The following is a 26578-nucleotide window of genomic DNA, read 5'->3' as shown; positions in this document are numbered from 1 at the left end:
CCCCCACCCCCAACATGCTCTGTTTCTCTCTGTCATTCGCTCTCAAAATCAATACGTAAACTTTAAAAATAAAAAAAAATAAAAAATTATTTCTCCTCTTCCATTTCTTCCTTCTCAAAATATTGGTTCACTTGACACTCCAGGTCTCAATTTGTTTTTTGTATTTTCCATTTTTTTTTTGTTCTGTTTTACATTGTTCAAGATTTACTCAGCTTTAGCTTTTAAATCACTCTTTCATTTTTCACCTTCACCACACTATTGGTTATCTGTTCATTAAAATTTTACTTTCCACTCTTATATTTATAAATTCTAGAAATTCTTAGTGTTTGCTTCTTCCATAGCAATCTGTTCTTGTTTTAAGACTATGACAGGAATTTGTGGGGCACGTTGGTGGCTCAGTTGGTTGAGCATCCAGCTTCGGTTCAGGTCATGGTCTCACGGTTCATGAGTTCGAGCCCCGCATCAGGCTCACAGCTATCAGTGCAGAGTCCGCTTAGGATCCTTTGTCTCCCTCTCTCTCTGCCCCTTCCCCACTCACATGTGTGTGCATTCTCTCTCTCTCTCCCTCTCTGTCTCAAAAACAAACATTAAAAAAAAGAATGTGATAGGTATTCGATTATTTCTCAAGGTGTAAATCAGAATTTTTGATACTTTGTACAAATAATTTTCTTGACTATAGTTAAAGAACAAAAATGAAACATTCATTAAGCAATTTAAATCATATTACTATGTATTTTTGCATTTTAATTTTAGGTTGTCTTCATAGGATTAGCGTATTTTCATTCTTGATCCCCACTTATATGGGATGGCGGCATGTCAGAGAGAGGCTAGAGATGTCATATTTTTCCATACAGAGTTAGACTGAATATTTTCTCCATTGGTCATCTCCACTTGTCATCTTGTCCATTGGTCAAGGAAGGCTTCCGCTTCAGATGAGATTGACATCTTCTTCAAGGCAATTGAAGACCTATTGCCAAAAACATATGCCCAAGATTGCCTCTAAACGGCAGTCCCTGTTTGGGAACTGGGACAGATCTTTAAAAAGGCCTTGGCAGAGGTGAGGCTGAATCCCGTACCAGGATTCACTAGATATGCTAGCTTCACAGTAGAGCATCTCTTAAGGAAAAATTTCTGTATGAAATTTTATCTAGTAAAATACTTCATCTTAATATTTTATTTCACCAAAGAAATTTGACTCATTATTTTCAAGTATCTCTTAATAACCTTGCCATTACAGGATATGCATCGTATTCATATTTACCTGAAAACTTTTTGCTTCCAATTTAGAGTAGGGAAGTAGGGAATAAGTAATACTTGGTTTACTTCCAGTGAATCCATTTAAGTCTAATGTGCTATAGTCAATATAACTGCTTCTCTGTAAACACAATCCAATACTAGAGAGGAATATAACAAATGCATAGTTTATAAAAAGAGAAAGATACCTCTATATCTAAAAAAAGATATTTTTGCTTCATAATTGCATTGAAATTTAAAAATATTTTATAATAACAAAACTCAAAATCTTCCAAATATAAATGAGTGTAAAAACTAGTTTTTAAAAACTGCCAGGGACCTAAAATAGATCAGGCAATAAAAGGGGGAAGGGGACACCTGGGTGGCTCAGTTGGTTAAGTATCATACTTTGGCTCAGATCATGATTTCACAGTTCATGGATTTGGGCCCCGTGTTAGGCTCTGCACTGACAGCTCAGAGCCTGGAGCTTGCTTCATATTCTGTGTCGTCTTCTCTCTGCCTCTCCCCTGCTTGTGTTCACACTCTCTCTCAAAAATAAATAGGCATTTAAAAAAGGGGGAGGGGAATAATTTTCTTATAAAAAATGGAAGTATAGAAAATAGTCTGAGGGAAATACATGAAAATGTTAACCATAGTTATCTCTGAATATTGGATTCATGAATGACTTATTTTTTTCCCCTGAACTTTCAGAGTTTATAGTAAAAATGAACTGTTGTAACAATCACACATACACACAGTTTCAATTGGAATAATAAGAAATTACAGGCAAAATTTATTTTTTAAATAGCTTTTTTCTCATACATAAAACGTCCAGATTATAATTTGTTTAACCACACCACCATTCTTCATATTTTTCATTCTTTTCCAAATTCTGAGCCTCTGTTTCTTAATCTCTTTTGAATACTGGCTTATTCTCTTTCCCCTTTTGAAATCATTTGTCTGGCTTATCTTTATTCCTTAGTCTTATTTCTGTATAACCTCTTTTTCTCAACAGTTTTATCTCAATGTATTGTCATGTAAAAGTTTGAAAGTTCCTCAGTTGTTTTTTTTCCTCTAATCTTTTCTTTCTCCACCCATTAAATCCAGTCTTCTAACATATGCTATGTGTCCCAGAAACTATCCCTTCTTCTTTTCATACTTATTTCAGCTTTTACTATTCTCTTCTTGACAAATCAGCAAACTTTTGCTATGATCTGGAATTTAGCATTTCCCATACTTTTTTCCCTCTCACACAATCTACATTAAGAAATACACATGCACCTCATGATCTAGTGCCTTTAGGATTATACTTAACCTTACTACATACTCTATATTTTGGTATTTTCTATTCTAGCCTAGAGTATTCAGTTTGGGGAGAGTGGTCTAGTTGTTTGTTTTAAATGTTGTTTCCCAACCCACTAAGCTAATTTCATGTCATGACCCGTCCATGAGCCCTCACTTCCGTTTTCCCTGTCATTAGGTGGGAAAGATTTTAAAGTTTCTTTTCTTTTTTTCCCTACTTTTTCTGCTTGTTTTTCTTCATCATTGTTAATAATGATAACCCCTTTATCTCATTTACCCAAATGCTGGGTATCATTATTTATATATTTGTAGTTAGAGTCCCTTGTTGAAGCACTCATCTGATTTTGCCTGAATATCTATATTTTTCTCTAATCTTATTTTATCTCCTTAACAAATTTTAACATTTAAACAGAGATCATTTATATAGATTAAACTGCACATATTAAGATACATAATTTGTTGGAGCACCTGGGTGGTTCAGTTGGTTGAGCATCCGACTTTGACTCAGGTCATGATCTCGTAGTTCTTGAATTTGAGCCCCCACATTGGGCTCGCTGCTGTCAGCCTGTCAGCATAGAGCCCACCTCGGATCCTCTGTTCCCTTCTCTCTGCCCCTCTCCCACTTGTGCTCTTCCCAAAATAAGTAAATATTTTTTAAAAAAAGATATATAATTCATTAAGTTTTGACATATGTGTATACCCAAGACCATCACCACAGTCCTTATTATGAACATGTCAGTTAGCCCCCAAATTTTTCTTGTGCCCTTTCGAAGTCTCCTTCCTGCCTCTCTCTATTTTCCATGAATCACCAGGCAACTACTGATCTGCTTTCTGTCACTAGTGATTTATATACATTTTCTAGAATTTTATATAAGTGGAATCTTACAATATGTTCGTACTGTTGTTTTCTGGCTTCTTTCACATAGCATAATTATTTTCAGATTCATCCATGTTGATATGTGTGTCATTAGTTTATTCCTTTTTATTACTAAGTAGCATTCCTTTGAATGGTTATGCTACAATTTGTTTACCCATTCACTTGGTGGTGGATATTTGGATTATTTCCAGTTTTTGGCTAGCACAGGTAAACCTCCTATGAACATTCATATACAAGTCTTTGTATGGACATATGCTTTCAGTCTCTTGGGTAAATACCTAAGAATAGAATGTAGTACATGTCTGCGTAACCTTTTGAGAAAGTGCCAAACAGTTTTCCACAGTGGCTGTACCATTTTATATTCACACCAGCAGTACATGAGAGTTCTATCTAGTCCTCCACATCCTTACCAACACTTGGTATGGCCATTCTTCTTAATTTTAGATATTGTAATAGTTATGTAGTAGTATCTCATTATGGTTTTAATTTACATTTCCCTGGTGACTAATAATATTTAGCATCTTTTCACTTGCTTTTGCCATCCTTCTTTGAGGACATGTCTGTTCAAGTCTTTTGCCTACTTTTAATTGGATTGTTTTCTTACTGTTAAGTTTTGAAGTTCTTTATATGTTCTGAATACAAGTCCCTTATCAGATACATGATTTAAAAATATTTCTTCCCAGACCATAGTTTGTGTTATTCTCCTAACAGTTTATAGGAACAGATGGTTTTAATTATGCTGGAGTCCAATTTATCAATTTTTTCTTTCATGGATATATTTTTGTTTTCATATTTTAGAAATCCTTGTGTAACCCAATTCTTGGTTAACACTCATTTTCTTTCAGCACTTTAAATATATCATTCCTCTGCCTTTTGGCTTTCATGATTTCTGATGAGAAATTGGCTATTAACTTTGATTGAGGATCCCTTGTGTATTTCAAGTCACTTCTTTGTTGCTGCTATCAAGATTCTCTTTATCTTTGGCTTTTTATAGTTTGATTCTAGTGTGTCTCAGGATAAATCTTTTCAAGTATTTCCTATTTACAGTTCATTGAGTTTCTTGGATGTGTAGATTCATTTCTATTATTAAATTTATTATTATTATTAAATTGTTATTAAATTTAAAATGTTTTTGACCATTATTCCTTCAAATATTCTTTCTGCCCCTTTTTCTTTCATCTCTTTCTGGGGCTTCCATTATGTGTATTTGGGTAAAATTGATGGTGTCTCACAAATCTTTTAGGCTGTGTTTATTTTTCTTCATTTCTTTTTTGTTTCTGTTCCTCAGCATATTTCAACTCTTTGTCTAGTAACCCCAGTATCTTTGTATCCTCAGGGACAGTTTCTTTAATTTCTTTTTTCCTGTGAATAGGCCATACTTTCTTGGTTTTTTGTTTTTGTTTTTGTTTTTGTTTTGGCCTGCTTTGTAATTTTTTATTTAAGACTGGACATTTTTAACATCCTGATGGGCAAAAAGAAAAGAAAAGAAAAAAAGAAAAGACTCTTTGGGTCTTTGCAGATTGACCTTGTGTTGAGGCCCTCCTTTAACATTTATCCAGACCTTTTATGATTCTGCTTTAGCCTTCACTTTCTGCTAGTGCTGAGCCTAAAGACAGCCAGTTATGAAAGCTTATGGTCTTCTCTGAGCATGCATCCCATCCTGGATATATGCATGACTTTTCTAGGTTTCCCAGTATATGCAGGAGCTTTTCAAAACCCTCATTCCCCCAAAGTCTCAAACACCCCAGCTTTTCCTCCCTCACTTTCAGCATTTCTGTTTTGTGGCTCAATTGTTGTATTTTATCCCACTTGTTGTATTTTAACACTTGTTCATTTGACTTTCAGTGATTTCAAGGAATGTTCTCCATTTAGTCATATCTACTTCTCTTTCCTGAGAGAGTTCTGATTTAGGCAGAATAAAGACAGGCCCCTCTCATGGGTTCTTCAAGGAATTCATAGACCTGTCAAAACAGACAACATAATATCTTGGAAACAATATTACTTTCCTCCCTCTGGGACCAGATACCCACATGGGGAACACAGGCTACCATCTTCATATTTTACTTGGTTGCTATAAACATTTGAGCAACTTTCAGAGCTTCAATAAGGTTGATTCTGACAGTTTTTTTTCTTAAGTTCTGGGGGGTTTTAATGTTTATTTATTTTGAGAGAGAGAGTGAGAGAGCACATGCACATGCTGGGGAGGGGAAGGGAGGGAGGGAGGGAGGGGGAGAGAGAGAGAGAGAGAGAGAGAGAGAGAGAGAGAGAACCCAAGCAGGCTCGGCACTGCCAGCACAGAGCGCAATGTGGGGCTCAAACTCACAAATTGCGAGATCATGACCTGAGCCAAAACCAAGAGTCAGATGCTTAACTGACTGAGCCACCAAGGCACCCCAATTCTGACAGTTTTTACCAGGATTTTTGGTACTTCCAGGGAAGAATTTTCCCTGGTCTCCTTCCTCTGCTATTTTCACTGATGCCCTTATAAGTTGGGAAATATTCTTCCCTCTTTGATTTTCTGGAAGACCTGGGTAGAATTGCCATTAACTCCTTCCTGAATGTTCGCTAGACTTAATGAAACCATCTGGGCCTGGAGTTTTCTTTTTTTTTTTTTTTTTTTTTTTTAATTTTTTTTTTCAACGTCTTTTATTTATTTTTGGGACAGAGAGAGACAGAGCATGAACGGGGGAGGGGCAGAGAGAGAGAGGGAGACACAGAATCGGAAACAGGCTCCAGGCTCCGAGCCATCAGCCCAGAGCCTGACGCGGGGCTCGAACTCACGGACCGCGAGATCGTGACCTGGCTGAAGTCGGACGCTTAACCGACTGTGCCACCCAGGCGCCCGCCTGGAGTTTTCTTTATGGGAAATTTTTATTATTTTATTTTATTTTATTTATTTTATTTTATTTTATTTTATTTTATTTTATTTTATTTTATTTTATTTTATTTTAAATATGAAATTTATTGTCAAATTGGTTTCCATACAACACCCAGTGCTCATTCCAACAGGTGCCCACCTCAATACCCATCACACACCCTCCCCTCCCTCCCACCCCTCATCAACCCTCAGTTCTCAGTTTTTAAGAATCTCTTATGTTTTGGCTCCCTCCCTCTCTAACCTCTTTTTTTTTTTCCTTTCCCTCCCCCATGGTCTTCTCTTAAGTTTCTCAGGATCCACATAAGAGTGAAAACATATGGTATCTGTCTTTCTCTTTATGACTCATTTCACTTAGCATAACACTCTCCAGTTCCATCCACGTTGCTACAGAGGGCCATATTTCATTCTTTCTCATTGCCACGTAGTATTCCATTGTGTATATAAACCACAATTCTTTCCATTCATCAGTTGATGGACATTTAGGCTCTTTCCATAATTTGGCTATTGTTGAGAGTGCTGCTATAAACATTGGGGTACAAGTGCCCCTATGTATCAGCACTCCTGTATCCCTTGGATAAATTCCTAGCAGTGCTATTGCTGGGTCATAGGGTAGATCTATTTTTAATTTTTCCAGGAACCTCCACACTGTTTTCCAGAGCGGCTGTACCAGTTTGCATTCCCACCAACAGTGCAAGAGGGTTCCTGTTTCTCCACATCCTCTCCAGCATCTATAGTCTCCTGATTTGTTCATTTTAGCCACTCTGACTGGCGTGAGGTGATATCTGAGTGTGGTTTTGATTTGTATTTCCCTGATGAGGAGCAACATTGAGCATCTTTTCATGTGCCTGTTGGCCATCTGGATGTCTTCTTTAGAGAAGTGTCTATTCATGTTTTCTGCCCATTTCTTCCCTGGATTATTTGTTTTTTGGGTGTGGAGTTTGGTGAGCTCTTAATAGATTTTGGATACTAGCCCTTTATCCTATGACATTTGCAAATATATTTTCCCATTCCGTTGGTTGCCTTTTAGTTTTGTTGATTGTTTCCTTGGCAGTGCAGAAGCTTTTTATCTTCATGAGGTCCCAATAGTTCATTTTTGCTTTTACTTCAATGGGAAATTTTTTAACTACGTATTTATAGATACAGAAACCATTCAAGTCATCTGTTGTTTATGTCTTGTCTTTGAAGGAATTTGTCCATTTCATCTAAATTGTCAAATCCTTTTTCAATATTTGTTTAAAGACCTTAAACTAACTCCCCAGTGGTGACTTAATTTTTCTGTTTCTATACAGTTTATTTCCTTAATCTTCTCTTCTCTATTTTTTTACTTACTCTGGGACATTCAGTATTGCTTTACTTACTTTTAGAACAACCATCTATGACCAAATCGTTATTCAGGACCTCAGAATCCTGTTTGTAGTCAATCTCTTTAAATTCTCAGCTATTTTTCTTATTTTTCCCTTCCCCTATTTCATTATATTAATTTACTTCTAAATCTTTACTTGTGTAAATGACTTACTAACCATTATTTATACTTTGTTTAGAACTTACAAAGATTTTTCTCAAAAAAAAATCAACTTACAACTTTTATAATAGAACCCATTTATTCACTAGGAACTGGCTGTGTTCTATCAGCATAGTTTAGAGGCATTCAACATACGATAATGTATGAACTGTGGAGCTATGCAGCCTGAGCTTTGACCTTAGCTTTGCCACTTACTAGATGTGTACCCTAATTTCTCCTCTCGGTCTCTTTTCCTGCATATGAAAAGTGGGGATGATAATTCCCACTTACTTCAAATAAGAATTAAATGAATTAGGGGCTCCTGGCTGACTCAGTCTAGTGGAGCATACAACTCTTGATTACTGGGTCATGAGTTCAAGCCCCACATTAAGCATAGAGCCTCCTTAAAATTTAAAAGAATTAAATGAGTTAGAACACAGTCTAGTACATAGTAAGATCTCAACAGTTGTTAACCACTATGTATTATTATGCATCAGTGATGATTCTGTCATAAAAATGGAAACTTCATAGAGGTAGAGACCAAGGTTTCTGTTTATCAAATTTTCATTACATCCAGGACAATGCCTTGATGAGTTGTTTTGGTGGAGGGTGGGGTCTCTTTTTGAAAAAGTTTTTTGAAAATTATTTCCCAACTGTATAATGAAAAGTAATAAACAGAGCCTCATCCCATGTCTCTCTTAACTTCAGATACAGAGAACAGTCAATATACAATTGTTAGCTGCTTGGATTTTGGTATTTCTGAGTCTTCTGGGCCAGCAATTGGTGAATGGGACTCTGTGCAATAGACAGTGCTCTGTTTGGGGAAGAACAGTCTCTTTCAGTTTTATATGGAAAGCTGTCCAAATCTTTGCTTTAGAAAGATTTCACTGTGTACACTTCACTGTGTTACACTTTATGTTTAGTAATGAATGGAGCTATAAATTTGTGTGTATGACAGGTATTTGTTTGAAGAAAAATGCCATTAAGTTTCTCTGAAAGAATACCCAAGAAACTAGTAACATTGGTTGCCTATAAATTAGGAGAACAGATGGTTGATGGATAGGAACCTTTGTTAATCTTTGTTAATGTTATAGGTGAAAATGGATCTTGTTTTAATTTGCAGCTAGTAAGTAGTAGAGCCAAGATTTGAAGCCAGGTTCTTAACTGAGCTGGCACTCTTGCTATAAAACCGGAACTAATATTCTTAAATGCTACACTGTACTGCCTCAACATAGTGAATAAGATTAAACATCTTTGCATATTTTATAAGGCATTTGTACTTCTCGTTTATGTGCCCTTTGTCCATATTTCTATTTTGTGTTTACTATCATTTTTTAAATGTCTTGTAACTAGCAATCATCACAGAAATTCAGCCAACAATCATTGAGATGCCAAAAATGGTGGGTGAAAAGTGTATAGAGAACATTATATTTACAGACACTTTATGTATTCCTCCCACCCCAAAAACACTGATGAAAGTTTTTAAAAAACCCACTGATTGAATATAAAAGGGAAAAATGGAACTTTATAATAGAGAAAGAACCCTGGCAGACACCAACTCAGACATGTGATCAAGGTAACTTCACTAGTAATGAGACAAATCAAAACTGTGAACCACATGATAAGATGCAGTGAGAAAAACACAGCATCCCTTCTGTGATTTTTCTGTCAAAGTTTCAAACTTTGAATCTAACCATGAGATTCTAAAAAGTAACTGGCCTATAATCCTCAAAAATGTCAAGGCTGTGAAAGACAAGAAAGTAAATTTGAAATTATTTCAAAATAAAAAGAAAAAATTCTCATTTCATAACTGGAGACAAACTCATTTTATCAAACCAATATCAAAATCCACTAAGATAAATGTATAACTAGTTTTTAGAGGTGTGTTTATTTAAAAAGTTAATTAAGTTGATTTCTGAACTTCCTTTGTGGTCTTCAAATCCAAGTCAGTTTTAAATCCATTACATACAGTCTTTTCTCATGTTTACAGATTTCATATTTGGAATTTGACTACCTGCCAAAATTGATTTGTAATCCCCAAATCAGTACTCTGAACGCTTTTATGGTCATTCATGGATGTACACAGAGCAGCAAAAAACTTTAGTCATCAGATGTATATTTTCCCAAATGAAATCAACAAGGCACTCTGTCTTTTTGTTTCATCTCTTATACTATAAACAAGTGTCCTTTTTGGCATTTGTTTAGCATATTTTTCACATTTGGGGCATCTTGTTAGTGATTTCTGGGTTAAAATAGCCCCACATGTAGTGCTGAAGTGCTGAGTACAGTGCTCCGAAGCACTAAAAGGCTGTGATGTGCCTTTTGAAGAAGAAAAATGTATGCTAGATTTACTTTGTTAGGCGATTATGTAGAGTGCTATTGGCCATGAGCATAGTTAATAATTAATAACTATTTTTAAAGATGTCTTTAAACAGGGGGGCACCTGGGTGGCTCAGTTGGTTGAGCATCCAACTTCAGCTCAGGTCATGATCTCTTAGTTCATGGGTTCTAGCCTCACTGTGCATGCAGACATGCTTGGGATTCTCTCTCTCCTCTCTCTCTGCCTCTCCTCCCCCACACTTTCTCTCTCTCAAAATAAATAAACTTTAAGAAAAAAGATGTCTTTAAACAGAAACACAAATAAAACAAGATTATGTGTTGATCAGTTGGCAAAAATCTTGTGGCCAGAGGCTCACAGGAGTCTAACCCCGTATTTCCCCCAGGAACAATGGTTCAGTGTTCACTAATTCAGCATTTATAGCAACTTTGTAGAACATAACTACCATAAATAACAGATTCAACTTTACTTCTAACATAAACACCAAACTTCTACCTCAGGGAGGTTACACAGTTGCCCTTAAACTCTGTATGATCAGTATCTATTCTTCAGGTTCTTCTAAAATTTGAGAAATAGGTAGATTATTATTTAATGAGAAGATTATTAATTGATATCTATATTGTTTGAATTTTACTCAGTAGTCAGAGCCTGGAACATATATTAAAATAGATTTCAAAATTCAATATAAATTTCAGGACACTTGGGTGGCTCAGTTGGTTGAGCGTCCAACTCTTGATTTTGGCTCAGGCTGTGATTTCATGGTTTATGGGTTTGAGCCTCACATAGGGCTCTGCACTGACATTGCAGAGGCTGCTTGAGATATTCTCTCTCTCTCTCTCTCTCTCTCTCTCTCTCACTCTCTCAATAAATAAATAAACGTAAAAAAATTTCAATATAAATTTCAGCCTTAAAAGATATAGTCTTGGATTTGTGCTGTGGCACTGAGGCAGGCAGCTTAGAAGACCCAAGGGAACAGGAAAGATGGTGTCAGGGGTGGGCCATGGTGCAGGTATTCATTTAGCCTATCCCCAGAATAAACATTATCAAATTTCCTACAGGTTTGGATCTGTTTGTCAAGAACAGAGATTATTAGGAAAACACAAAAAATGTTCCCAAGATTGCTAACAAGGATTTTAGCTTAAAATAGGCTTATGAGATAAAATGCTCAGATTAAGCATTGCATGGAATATATACTAAAAATTATTTGTCAGTTATCTGAAATTAAAATTAAGTAGTATATTGTTATTTGTTAAATCTGACAACCATTACCTTAATTTTCTTGAATGTGTTTTAAAGGCACAATAACTATGAATATCAGCAGGTGAAAAACTTTCAAGCTTAATAACAACAAGTCCAAAAACAAGTCTGAAAGGATTCTGGATGGACAGTTTGTCAAATACACAAAATCTGTTTTTTACTTTAAAAAAAATTATTTTAATGTTTATTTTTGAGAGAGAGAGAGAGAGAGACAGCATGGACAGAGAGAGAGAGAGAGGGAGACACAGAATCTGAAGCAGGCTCCAGGCTCTGAGCTGTCAGCATAGAGCCCGACATGGGGCCTGAATTCACAGACCACGAGGTCATGACCTGAGTTGAAGTCGAGCCCTTAATTAACCAACTGAGCCACCCAGGCATCCCAGAATCTGTTTTTTAAAAGGAAGTTCAAACCAACTTTCCCCAAAAGGGAGACTATTGTTCACTACTGATTTGGGTGAATACTACAGAATAAGACTGCTTTAGATACTACTATTGAAACTAGTTTAAAGAATAAGAAAATGCCAACCCTTTAAATTTCATAGTTAGAATGTACTTTACTAATAGTAAAAAAGCTCACCTAGAGATTGAAGATAGCCTCGTGCCAAAATTCCATCAAATTCAAAGCTCATTTTTGAAGTGAGATTAATGGTTATTGATCGAAATAACAGTCCTGTGAATGAATAATGACATAAACCTGTGACCTTGGCGAACCATGTAACTTTTTACAACTGTTTACGTTTATGGGTAATTCTTTAGGAGTTTAAGTTAAACCCTGCTTGCTTAGCTGTTCCTCATCTTTTGAGAAATGTGACCCTTTACAAATCTCTGAAGTCTAAAATATTTTATGATAGCTGTGTAAAATATTGGTTAAAGAACATTCTTTTATCTCATGTCACTCAAAATCTCAATACTTAATTTTCTTTAAAGATCTACTGTTTGACATTTACTTTATTACAGGCAGTGAGGTCACTCAAGGAGACAATCGAAGACTGTTGGGACCAGGATGCAGAAGCTAGGCTTACTGCACAGTGTGCTGAGGAGAGGATGGCTGAACTTATGATGATTTGGGAAAGAAACAAATCTGTGAGCCCAACAGTCAATCCCATGTCTACTGCTATGCAAAATGAACGGTAAGACGTAGAGGGCTTTGGCATTCATCAGTCAATATTGAAAATTGAGACTAAACAGAGAATAGGAAAAAAAATGCTATTAAACCAGTCTAATAAGGCAATGATTAACTCATATACTTTAACATTATAATTTTTCTTTCAATGCCTGTTTTTTCACAGAGATTTTTGCTTGGTAGAAGTACAAGATGGAATATATGTTTTTCTGTATCTCAAAATATAGTAAAAGAGACTAGTCCTTACTAACACTCCTACTTCCCTAAAATATAAAGGCAAAACACTTTCATAGTTCCAAAAGTTTATAAGCACTTCTACATAAATTATCTAATTTATCGTTGGTTGTTATTATCCCTCTCTCTCTTGCTTTTTAAAATTTTTTTAATTTTTAATTTTTTTTTTTTTAAGAGAGAATAAAACTATGAACTCACCTGTGTATCTAACCACTGTTTCACTGGAGACTAAGATTTCCAGCCTTCCTATCCAATGCTCTTTTGTATAGAATATACTTTTATTACTTTTACATGAAAGCAATTCATAAGGTCTTTCTATCCCATCATGAGTATTACTTTATGAGACATTTCTCTGTTAGAACTATGATTTTTGGTTCTAAATAAATGGGCTTTTAAAAAAATTTCTTTAAAAAATTGGAACTTTTTTTGTTCCATGTTTGGGGGGGGATTTTCCCACAAAGTTATCATTTTATTTAATACATGTTAAAAATTTTTCAGAAAAGCACCCAGGAAAGTGTTACCAGAGAAAACTGAGATAAAAATATACTTGATTATTGAATAATTTTTTTTTGCTATTTTCTATTCTAATTTCTAAGAGCAATTTGTATTATGAATTATAGACCCAAAATTGGGTTTATACTGCTTATGTTTAGATTGAATTAGCTTCAGCATGTGAACCCTTATTCCTTATGTATCAGCAAGTCAAGGAAGGTAAAAACTATCAATTCTAAATACAAATTTGCTCACTCTATGCATACCTGGGGATAGTCTTCTACTTCTGTCTTCCCTGATCTCTGTATTTTCTTTATACTCTAGCATGTTACTTGTACCTCTCTCAAGAGTCAGTTGCTTTTATTTTTAAGTGCTTTTGAACTTTTCCTGAATGGTAAGAAGAAATCCTTGATGCTACTCCCCCCTCCTTGTATTGCCCATTTTTTGCCCCCCACAGTCCTTTGGTTCTATGCTTTACATGCTGTTTCTCATGTCCAGTCACTTCTAAATAGTTTCCCCTAAATCATGGTTCATCCCATAGTCATTCTACTCTAGGTTTCATTATTTTGAACCTTACCCAGACGTCCTTTCCTTGTGCAGTACAGCTGCTTTTTTATTCTTCACCTTCCTGTCATTCCCCTCATAACTTTATTAGTCTTTCTTTATAGCACCTCTTTTCCTTTAGCTGCTGCTTTTCTCCTATAACATTTTGTATCTATTAATGTTGCCATTGTTTAATTAAAGCTAGTCCTGGCTTTTATTTTAAATAACCTAAATAAGTTACAGTGTAATGCTCAAAAACCATCCCTCTCAGTGGGTGTTGATGGCTGTGAAGAACTGGAGAGCAGTTCTGAATTGTTGTTCCTTTATCTGTCTCACTCTGCATTATACTCTTAGGCTATAGGACTTTCATTGATACGGCTCAGTTTACCCCCAGGAAGATACATTCTATTGCTACACTGCCTCTTAATGGAAGCACTTTAGAACAACCTAAACGCTTATATTCTTTATACCATTTGGCCATTGGAACTTAACTGGTAATGTATTTGTTGAATAGCCACAATGATGTATCTAGGATTGTAGGAGTACAAAAGAAATATACACCATGGCTCCTCCTCTCATGAAACTTTGTCCGGTTGTGCAAGAATACAATTCATAAAAATATATTTGGTAGTGTTACAAAACTATAGGGGACATTTTTAAATTAAGTCCTATAAATCAAAATAAGGAACATCTATGAAAATCATATCTAGATTGACATAAGTTTTTCAGTAGTCTTAAATAATATAAAACTATCATTTAGCAAGTTATTAATTGATACTTGATTATGCGATCAGAATTTTAAAATAACTTCTAGAATAATATGGGTTAGGAATAAAATGAAGAGCATTTTATACTTTAAAATCAGAGGTCTTAAACTTGGAGGGTCAGTTTGTCATAAATTTACATTCTCAATGTGGCACTTTTTTTCTTTCTTTAAGCAACCTGTCACACAATAGGCGCGTGCCAAAGATTGGCCCTTATCCTGATTATTCTTCTTCCTCATACATTGAAGACTCTATCCATCATACTGACAGCATTGTGAAGAATATTTCCTCTGAGCATTCAATGTCTAGCACACCTTTGACTATAGGGGAAAAGAACCGAAATTCAATTAACTATGAACGACAGCAAGCACAAGCTCGAATCCCCAGCCCTGAAACAAGCGTCACCAGCCTGTCCACCAATACAACAACCACAAACACCACTGGCCTCACTCCAAGCACTGGCATGACCACTATATCTGAGATGCCATACTCAGATGAAACAAATCTGCATGCCACAAATGTTTCACAACCAATTGGGCCAACCCCTGTCTGCTTACAACTGACAGAAGAAGACTTGGAGACCAACAAGCTGGACCCAAAAGAAGTTGATAAGAACCTCAAGGAAAGTTCTGATGAGAATCTCATGGAGCATTCTCTTAAACAGTTCAGTGGACCAGACCCACTGAGCAGTACCAGTTCTAGCTTGCTTTACCCACTCATAAAACTTGCAGTAGAAGTGACTGGACAGCAGGACTTCACTCAAGCTGCAAATGGCCAAGCATGTTTAATTCCTGATGTTCCACCCACTCAGATCTATCCTCTGCCCAAGCAACAGAATCTTCCTAAGAGACCTACTAGTTTGCCTTTAAACACCAAAAATTCAACCAAGGAGCCCCGGCTGAAATTTGGCAGCAAGCACAAATCAAACTTGAAACAAGTAGAAACTGGAGTTGCCAAGATGAATACAATCAATGCTGCAGAACCTCATGTGGTGACGGTCACAATGAATGGTGTGGCAGGTCGAAACCACAGTGTTAACTCCCACACTGCCGCTACCCAGTATGTTAATGGGACAGTACCAAATGGCCAGACAACCAACACAGTGGCACATAGGGGCCAAGAAATGCTGCAGAATCAATTCATTGGTGAGGATACCCGGCTGAATATTAATTCCAGTCCTGATGAGCATGAACCTTTACTGAGACGAGAACAACAGGCTGGCCATGATGAAGGTGTTCTGGATCGTCTTGTGGACAGGAGGGAACGGCCACTGGAAGGTGGCCGAACTAATTCCAATAACAACAACAGTAATCCATGTTCAGAGCAAGATGATCTTACACAGGGTGTTTCAAGCACAGTAGCAGATCCTGGACCATCAAAGCCCAGAAAAGCACAGAGGCCTAATTCTCTGGATCTTTCAGCCACAAACGTTCTTGATGGCAGCAGTTTGCAGTGTAAGTGCAGGGATCATTTAATCTCTCCTGCTTGTCTTTTGGGACCATTTAAATAATTAATTAGATAAAATCAAAATGTGTTTCAACTAGCAATTACTTATTTTTACCACTTTTGGAAATAAAATAAACTACTTGGTTGAACCTCAAAAGTGATCAGACTATTGTAAAGAAAAAAAGTAGTTTTTTGTTGCTGATAATGAGTCAATGTCACAATAGTCAGAATAATTAATTACCAACTTAATACATACCTTATATAGCTCCTGGTTTATAATGCAGTTTACATACTTGTTGTGAATGGTTGAGATTAAGTAAATACAAGTTTAGAAGCTTCAGGTAACAGGCACCTGGGTGGCTCAGTCAGTTAAATGTCTGACTTCAGCTCAGGTCATAATCTCACAGTTTGTGAGTTTGAGCCCTGCATCAGGCTGTCTGCTGTCAGCACAGAGCCCGCTTCAGATCCTTTGTCTCCCTCTCTCTCTTCCCCTCCCCTGCTTATGCTCTGTTTCTCTCTCTCTCTCTCTCTCTCTCTCTCTCAAAAATAAATAAACATTAAAAAAAAAAAAAAAAAGCTCCAGGTAGAATGATGCCAGTAGAACTTTTGAAAGTTTGTTGAGTATATTAACATCTGTTTTAGACACATGTAGATTTTATCAGACTAACCTTAATAAATCTGAGAAGTCCAGAGAAAATTCAGAAAAAGTCACTATAAAAAAAAACAAACTTGTTCTTGTTTTTTGTTTTTTTAGTGTCATCTTTTTCAAGAGTTACATGTTGAGCCTCCTACATGCCTATAGCATTGTGTCGTTGGGTCCCCTAGAAATCTAAACAAATAACTTGATACTTGGTTTCTGGCTATAAAGAGGTTATAACACAAGACAGGAGAGCTCACCAAAATCTTTAATAGTCATCATTATACAAAACAATTTATGTTTTAGACTGACAGCACTTTATGAAAAAACTCAAAGTCATATTATATGGTTGTTGCCAAGGACTACAAAATGGGCTGAAGGGATTTAGGTCTCAAAAATTAATCAGTAGTGGGGCACCTGGGTGGCTCCGTCGGTTAAGCGTCCGACTTCGCTCAGGTTATGATTTCACAGTTTGTGAGTTCGAGCTCTGCATCGGGCTCTGTGCTGATAGCTTGGAGCCTGGAGCCAGCTTCACATTCTGTGACTCCCTCTCTCTCTGCCCCTCCCCCGCTCACACTCTGTCTCTGTCTCTCTCAAAAATAAATAAAACGTGGGGCGCCTGGGTGGCGCAGTCAGTTAAGCGTCCGACTTCAGCCAGGTCACGATCTCGCGGTCTGTGAGTTCGAGCCCCACGTCAGGCTCTGGGCTGATGGCTCGGAGCCTGGAGCCTGTTTCCGATTCTGTGTCTCCCTCTCTCTCTGCCCCTCCCCCGTTCATGCTCTGTCTCTCTCTGTCCCAAAAATAAATAAAAAACGTTGAAAAAAAAAATTAAAAAAAAATAAATAAAACGTTAAAAAAATTTAAAAAAATTAATCAGTAGAGGGGCACCTGGCTGACTCAGTCAGTGGAACATGCAACTTGATTTTAGGGTCATGAGTTCAAGCCTCATGCTGAGCATAGAGCTTACTTTAAAAATTAATCACTAAAGGGGTGCCTGGGTAGCTCAGTCTGTTGAGCATCCCACTTCAGCTAAGGTCATGTCTCGTGGTTCACGAGTTCAAGCCCTGCGTTGGGCTCTGTGCTGACAGCTCAGAGCCTGGAGCCTGCTTCAGATTCTGTGTCTCCCTCTGTCTCTGCCCCTCTCCCACTCATGCTCTCTCTTTCTCAAGAATAAATAATAAACATTAAAACAAAATTTTAAAAAAGATCAGTAGAATCTAGCCCTTTGCTTGAGTGGCTTGTATCATAGATCATTTGACACACCCTGTGGCAGGGCTTCATATCAATAAAATGTCTTGTCAGTGTAGGAAGGGGGAATTACTAGAAAATTTGTATTATAGTATTTGTGTCATTCTTCTGAAAATATTATATGCCAGGTGCCTTTAAATTTTGATCTTTTTTGGGGTGGCTCAGTCTGTTAAGCGTTTGACTCTTGATTTTGGCTCAGGTCATAATCTCACAGTTCGTGGGTTGGAGCCCCACGTGGGGCTCTGCCCTTAGAACCTCCTTAGGATTCTGTCTCTTTCTCTCTCTGCCCATTCCCCGCTCACTCACACATATTCTCTCTCTCTCTCAAAAAATTAAAAATTAAAAATAAAGTTTGATCTGCTTTGAACATTAAGTAGAGTGATTAAATGCATTTGCCAAGTTAGGATCACTACCAGTAACCAAAGGATTTGAGAATACAGCTGAGAAGTTTTCATTTTCTCCTCTGTTTTTGCTTGTCCTTATATAATAATTCAACCAGTTATAAAAACATTGGACTTGAAGAGTCTCAAAATAAGTTGGTTAAGTTTTGCCTAGAGAATAATTACCTGGCATCCTGAATTTCAAGTAATATCTATTAAAATCTCCTGTAGATATTAGTCTATTCTGTTCTTAAGTTACAACCCTAAGTTTTTATTATTTAATAGTTTCTTTATATATAGTTTATTTTTCTGTACCTTTATTTCCAGTAGGTGAATCAACACAAGATGGCAAATCAGGATCTGGTGAAAAGATCAAGAAACGTGTGAAAACTCCCTATTCTCTTAAGCGGTGGCGCCCCTCCACCTGGGTCATCTCCACTGAACCTCTGGACTGTGAGGTCAACAACAATGGCAGTGACAGGGCAGTTCATTCCAAATCCAGTACCGCAGTTTACCTTGCGGAAGGAGGCACTGCTACTACCATGGTGTCTAAAGATATAGGAATGAACTGTCTGTGAAATATTTTCAAGCCTATGGAGTGAAATTATTTTTTGCATCATTTAAATGTGCAGAAGACATTAAAACTGCTTTATCTTCCTGTCAGTATCCCCTCCCACCCCTGCAACAGGACTTGCTTTAAATAGATTTCAGCTATGCAGAAAAATTTAGCTTATGCTTCCATATTTTTTAATTTTGTTTTTTTAAGTTTTGCACTTTTGTGTAGTCTCCTTAAAGTTATATTTGTCTGTTATGACCACAGAATTATATGTGTGTGTATCAAAAGTGGTCTCAAAATATTTTTTTAAGAAAAAAAGCAAAAACAATGTATTGCTGATAATCAGTTTGGACCAGTTTCTAAAGGTCATTAAAACAGAAGCAAATTAAGACAGGTTTGACTGCAGTGGTGTCTGGTATCCATGTTTTATTTCTGGGCCCAAGCTAGTTTATATGTTGAACTGTTGTGAACATATTATCTGTTGGACTTTCTTTTCTCTTGTGTTTTATTTGAACGTGCAATAGTCTATAGTCCACAAATAAGCTTTCTTATAAGTTCTCTTCCTAACAGAGCACACATTCTTCCATGAGTACATTTTTCTGCCCCACCCCCCATACTTTTGGCAGGTCAGTTCTATGACAGTGAATTTTGCACAAGAGAAAGCAGCTACCTGATTTCTTGCTTTCTCTCTCCTAATGGAGAATGCAGAAACATTGTCTCAAAGGGCTCTAGAGAAGGAACTACCAAAACCTAATTTGAAATGCCATTTATTTCAACCTTCCAAGTCCTAAATGTTTCTTTCCAGGCATTTTAACAAACATATTTGGTTCTGGTTTTTGGAAGTTCATAAGAGAGCATAGAACAAAGTAGACAAAGTCAAATATTAGCCTTTTTTCATTTTATTTTATTTTTTGTATGTATGTTCATGTTCCATATTCATTTATTTAAGAAGCACATTTTTATCAGAAAACTTATAGAGCTATACTTATATGGAATTTTTAAGTAGGTAGATGGTTAAGACTACATAATGCTATAGCCTTCATTCTCTGAATAGGCCATCTTTCACTCAAATAAAATTACATTTCCCATTTAAAATAACTTCAAAAATAATTTGTAGTTTTGAACTGGTAATATCTTTTTATTCCCTTCCAAAGCAAAGCCTGGTGACTTTATCTGAAAATGAGTCCTCTTCCCATGACCTAAAACACTGTGTGGAAAAATCATTCATCTGGCATGCCACATCCCTGTGGAAGGAAGGATTGCTGCCAAACCTATCATTTTTGAGCAGACTGAGGCTTACCTCTTTTTTCATAACTGTTTCTTCACTAATCCTATTTTCATAATTTCTCTTTTTGCCAGTTTTTCATATGATCTTTGATATGTGAGAAGCATTTATTATTTACATTATAATAGAATATACCTTTTAGTGATAACATGTTATATATCCTTCAAATCATATTGTCTTTTTAAAAGCTTCCTTTGCTTCTTTCATTACTGATAACTATCTCTAAACAACACCTCAGCATTTTTTTTTTTAAATAAAGCACTTTATGTCAAATAAGGGACTTTTTTTTAAATAAGCACAGATTATTTTCTATCAATTTGCAAACAGTGATGATCTCACTTAATTTTTCCAAATTCTCTATATAGACATTATTTAAGATCTAAGATTTCTATGGGAGTTTAAAAAGCTAAGAGGAAAACACAAATCCCCATATTCTTGCTTTTAGGTTTTTATCTCTTGAACAATATTTTCTCACTCATATTCTTCTATCTTCATTTAGCTAAAGACAACCTAAATTTCCCAATTTTCTGTCCAAAATATTTATGACTTACTCTATAAGCCACCTTTTTTTTTTTTTTTTTTTTTGCCATCTGCTATGATCCTGTGAGTTAGATGTTACATCACTTAACATTTATTCTATTTTTCTAGTGCCCAGGACTTCCACCTTTTATGTTTTATTGGCCCTTCTGTTGATTCAGATCTTTAACATATTTTTCAGTCTTCTGACACAGTTATTCTTCTATCTGTGAAACAAATTATATCTTTCCCACCAAATTTTCACTTAGTTCTCTTGCCTTTAAATGTCTTTGAACTGCATTTCAGAATATTATTTTCAAACATTTGTAGGATATCTTTGAGTCAAAATAAATTATATTCCTTCTCCAATTGAAAGCATTGAGGATAAATAACCATTGGAGGTCTAACATCAGTTAGACCTGATCATCTTTTCCTGACAGAAGAAGAGTTATCTTACATTCTACTTTGTGTTTAGGCTAGTTGGTTTTAATTTTTCTAGCATTTTTTTTTTGATGTTGACTAATAAAATGCTTTCAAAAATTTATATACCAAATTAGAAGAATCCTTATAAGTTTCCCATTTCATGCAAGCATATTTAAAACAAATAATTTTCTTTCCCTAGTTTTTTTAGTAGACTCTGAAAAAAATAGAAGTAGAAAGTAGATCAGTTTAATAAATTTTAAATTAAATCATATATCAGACTGATTCAGAATCTGTAATCTACAAGCAGGCAAAATTACTTAAAATACTTGGTAACTTTATTCATCTAATAATAAATGTTTCTTGAAGCTAATATTTAACTGCTATCACAAAATTTTGCATGTAGAAAAGCATTTGGGTGCTTTTGAATAAAATATTGAATGAAATAATGAAATAAAATATTTAATGAATAAATATTAAAATTCATTTTGCTGGTTTTACAAAACCTCAAAAGCATCATAATTGATAACCAAAGTCTAATATTAATCCCTTAACTATCCTAATTGTGTATCAGAACTAAGTCATTGAAAGAACTTGATTTGAATTGTGTTTAAACAAAAATGATTTAATTATGAATCCTAACATTGTTCCCCCTTTTTAAATTCATAATTTGGTTGGGAAGACATTATCAGTGCAAAATGTTATGTGAAGGCACAGGAATTAAATAATACAATTTATTATATACTGAATGCTGGGGTATATATACACAATCTCTTGTAATCTTCATAGCAACCATTTGAGGATTATAGTTAATATTCCCACTTTACAGATTGAGAAAACTGAAACTAAGAGAAGCTAAGTAATTTGCCCAAGTTCCACATCCTAGTAATAGAGAGAGCTGGATTTTAACCTGGGGTTTACCTCTCCACATCTCTTTCATCCACACCACACTGCCTACACACTGTATGGAAGGATGTGTAATATACTGACATTTTGTAAGAAATTCAGTTACAACACTCCAATACAGTTGTGGCTTGTATATAAGCCAAACCAGATACCTTAATGCCTTTAGAAGTTAGGCAAACATAAAACATGTAGACATGTCTATACTGACTATTGCTTGAGAAATAATTATTAATTCAAGATAAAATTCAATCCTACATCTGCCATCATGATTCTTAAAATTGTTTCACTTTTCTTCACTCCTAATATTCTTACATTGCAGAAATAAAGGTAAAGCAAATTTTAAGGGAAAAGTGAAGGTGGCTTGTAGGAACAGAGACTTTCCCCTAAATTGATTCCATACTTGATTTGAAGGAATTAATTTAACGTGGACTTTAAGTGTTATCAATCATTTGACTCCATCTTGAAAATTTCTGCTTATAGTGAAAATTTTATTAATCCAGAAAACTAATTGAGGAGGATGTAGGAAGGATACAAGGACAATATCTTTCTTATAAAGGAGTTTCAATAACTTCCTTATATGTACACACTTATTCCAGAAAATATACATTGGTTCTGAATGTGAAAATAACTAAAGAAAGGTAAGAACACACAAGCAGTTATGTGTTTCAGTGGGAATTGTCACAAAATTTGACAAGTATTTTTATTTAAAATATTTTCAAGTTTGGTATCTAAAGCCAAATGGAATACCTGGTAGACTGCAGTTATTTACTGAATTTTACATTCTCTATAAACCTCTCTTCATACTCATTTGCTATGGAAAAATATGTCAATACATTTTTTGTTTCTTTTTTTATATTTATGGAAATGAATATTTTATTGGAGGTAGTTAGCTCCTAGAACTTGAGATTACATTGTATTTCTATACAACCTTTTATAAATTTATGTTGAACTTAACGACCAGTTATGTGCAGGTGATTGTGTAACTATTCACGGATTGCTTTCTCTGTTACTTTAACTTCCAAGCTAACTTGTTAGAATCTGTACACATGTAAGTTGATTATCTAGACCTGTTATTCCAGAAATTGTGTCAAACTCCCACATACACCCCAGAAGTTTTTTTTTCAGACCGAGATGTTTCTAAATATACCTTTTGCTGTCAGTTTGCTCTTCAGCAAATAAAATTGCATTTTAATTTGTAGATTCTGAACGATGCGAACTTTAGCCAAAACTACCTGATCTACTCTTAAATATATTCTTTGATTTAGTAAGTCTGGCAAATCACTGTTTGAGCTAGTTACACAAATGTTATCAAAGTAAGGCTTTTCTATAGCTTCTCAGATTAAACTAACATAGAAGAAAAGAGGAAATCTCAGGCTGCTCTGGTGCACCTACCCATTACTTTCGTTCAATCACCTCTTTCTGACTTACTCTGTCTCTTGGTTATCTGACTTGCAATCTTCTGTATCAGGAAAATTTTCTTCATGTCTATTCTGCTTCCCTCCTGTTTTGTTTTAAAAGCATTTCTCTTCTCCAGCAGTAAAAAAAGAGAGTGAGTTGTCATCTTCTCCACTATTGTTATTCTTCAGTATGCTTCAGGCTTCTCAACATCTAAGCCAGTTCTTCAGACAAAATTACTTTGGCTCCCTTAGTATTTTCTTCTCAGCCCTATTTTCAGAACTATTTGTGCTTAAGAACACCTAAAATTATATTTTATGTTCTATTCAAATTCATTACTTCAGTTAAGTAATAGTTCAGTAGAATAGAATTAAGAATTAGGATGTACCGTTTGACAACGGATCCAACCATCAGATTGTCAGAAAATCAGTACTTAAGTTTATATTATCTAACATTTTCTATTGTGGAGTTTTACAGTTTTATATTCTCATTAGTTACAACTAAAAAGCCATGCATACAGAATTGTATGTAATTTTGCCATTAAGAATTTTAACCTATATTGCAGCAAGCTTAGCATTATGATTGAGCCACAACATTTTACATATTTCTTTGTATCAAATATTAAACACAAAATGCAAGATTAACTTTCAAAAACAAACCTTATAATAATTAGGTATTATCCATGAACATTTCTGCAGACCACTTTTGAAATACTTATTATTTTGCAACATAAACTGGACTATAACAATTTTCGTTTAACTTTTAAGTGGCTGACTAAAATTGAGTGTTTGTGCATATAAAGCAAAATTTAGGATTTTATCTCATGACTGATACATTTGAAAATAATTCAGATTTTATGCTGTATATTAAAATTGTGCCCCAAATCTATCAGATTTTAAAAATTTCAATTCTGTTATTATTAGTATGATGTTCATAATGCTACTACTGATTGTAGTAACATTCATTTTTAAACTTAATTTGCAACCCAGATTATAACATTTGGGCAAGAGAGAAGGAATCTTTAGACATAAATCATATCACTAGGGCGTCCAGTTCATCATTGAATTTTTAACCAAATTACTGGATTTTAAACAACTTCTTAAAAATGTTTCAAAAGGCAACATATAGATTTTTTTTTTCATTTTATTTGTACTTTTAGATTTCAGAAACATCTTCATGTTTTAGACGCACACTGTAGACCTAACATTACTTAAAAACTCAGGGCCCTTTTCATCCCTTTGCACATGAGAAACTTTAATTGGTAGCAAACAAGCAATTAGTCCAGTTGAATATTTAAAGTGTTTGTTGCACACACAGTTCCTTTAATGTTTCATCTTATGATTTGACTTAATTTTAATAGACATAACATCAGATTTCATTAATCATAAAAACTTGCCCCGTTCTATAATTACTGAATAGAGGGAAATGACTCAACTAATTGGCTACATGTTACAGCATATTTAGGCCTTAGAGTTGAAACACCATCTTAAGACCATTTCTCTTCTTTGGGCAAATGGTTATACATGATGGGACAAATCATTTAATTTTGCTTTGTTTTTTAATGGGAGAACTTAGTAAAATAGTTCCTCTGAGATAAAATTTTCTTGAGGTAATTTAACATTATAAAACTGTCTTCTAAAAGTGAAATAATGAGTTTATAGTTTTAGTAATAGTTTGGATGGTTTTAAGAAGGTAACCTATGGTAAGCTATTTATCACTTTGTCAGATCCAAATGTTTAAGCTCCAAATTGATACGCTGTATACTTAAAATCCTAGCAGTGAAGTTATTTGTAACCAGTCTCTTGTCTCAGGCTCTCCACCTTATTACCAATTCTCCTGTGTATGATAGGGAAACATATTTTTAAAGAAGCTTAATAATAAAACTAAGTTACTAAAAGATGCAATTCAAAGATAGGTTCCAGTTAAAATTGAATTGCTTGGCTTCTGTGGCTTTTCTTTTTCTCGTCACATTTATTTATTTAAAGTTTTTGTATGCCTTGTTGTCATGTTTCCATGGAAATTATATTGTATAAGTGTTTGTATAAGCTGGAATCATCCTTAATTTTCTGTTGATAATTTTTCAAATAAAGATAAGTGGATAATTGTAAAGTACACTAACTCTTAGGGTGTTGTAGTAGCTGAAACATGGAGATGTGTAGCTGCCATGCTTTTTCTGAATGGACAGGAGAAACATAAGCTACAGAGTATTCATTTCTGAGGATGCTTTTCTGGAATAAGAAAGGCTAAAAAATATTGGCAATTCCTCAGAACCCTCTTTCTTGTTAACGGGTATCTTTTGTTGGTGTGTTTTGCTCTTACATTACAGATAGAATATCATATGAATTTATGAAAAATTACTTTCAGTTATTTTGCTTTTGTAAAAGCCGTCTGAGACCTTGCTATGCTGTATAAGTTGTGTTTGATGGATCAGTGTGAGTATGAAATAAAGCAAATCACTTTTCTTTTGTATTATCTATGGATGCCACTATGAAAGCTGACATTAAGCCACTAAAGAGTTTTTTATGAATAATTGTAAGTAAATGCTTTGATATATATAAACCTAAATAAAAAGATTGTATTGCTACAGAGACATTGGAGAAGGAGATTTTAAGACAGTTCTTTAGGTTTAAAAAAGGCTTGCTGTAAAATGGTGCATTATTCCATTTATTAAAGATCATATTAATGACAACAATAATTGTATCTTTTGATTTTTATGCGGTCACCAGAAATTATGACTATTAGTGTGATATTTTAGGTGTTTTGTACCAGAGTAGTAAATGTCCTAATATGACTGTCATTACTCAGCATGATAACATAAACAATTATCTAACGTTAGAATAATAGTTGCATACTTTCTATTTGCCAGGCACTGTGGTAGTTTTTCTACATAGGTTGACAATTCTCATAGTAATCCTACAAAATACATATTGTCTCCATTTTTAAAAAGCTGTTGCTAAGAAGTTAAATATATTGCCCAAAGCCACAGAACTGGTTTGAGATTCTAATGTATTTTGCATTTTGCTTTGAAACACAGTTTTCAACCTCTGATTATGCCAAGAGAATTCAAAAATAGAAGTGAAAATGGCCCAGTGGTTAAATAGAATAGCCTGGGACATACATGAAACAATTTGCAGTTACTGAAAACCTAGCAGGTACCAAAACATCTCTATTGGCCTAACATTGTGTTTGTGCTAAACATCATCAAATAATCTTCTCAGATCCTTGAATTTGTATAAGTCCTTGTTAA

At 35.0% G+C, this 26578-nt stretch overlaps 1 protein-coding gene across 1 annotated transcript in view; it reads left to right on the top strand.

The window, feature by feature from the left end:
• BMPR2 (bone morphogenetic protein receptor type 2) overlaps positions 1-26026 on the top strand; it is a 201174-nt gene extending 175148 nt beyond the window's left edge. The window contains exons 11-13 of the mRNA XM_058708868.1: positions 12344-12516; positions 14717-15996; positions 18581-26026. Coding sequence (XP_058564851.1) covers positions 12344-12516; positions 14717-15996; positions 18581-18831 — 1704 coding nt within the window. The 3' untranslated portion in view covers positions 18832-26026. The remainder of the gene's footprint in view (positions 1-12343; positions 12517-14716; positions 15997-18580) is intronic.
• The last annotated feature ends 552 nt before the right edge of the window (positions 26027-26578 follow it).

The sequence above is a fragment of the Neofelis nebulosa genome, chromosome 2, assembly GCF_028018385.1.
Source record: "Neofelis nebulosa isolate mNeoNeb1 chromosome 2, mNeoNeb1.pri, whole genome shotgun sequence".
Lineage (NCBI taxonomy): Eukaryota > Metazoa > Chordata > Mammalia > Carnivora > Felidae > Neofelis > Neofelis nebulosa.
This window is presented reverse-complemented; position numbering and strand designations above follow the sequence as displayed.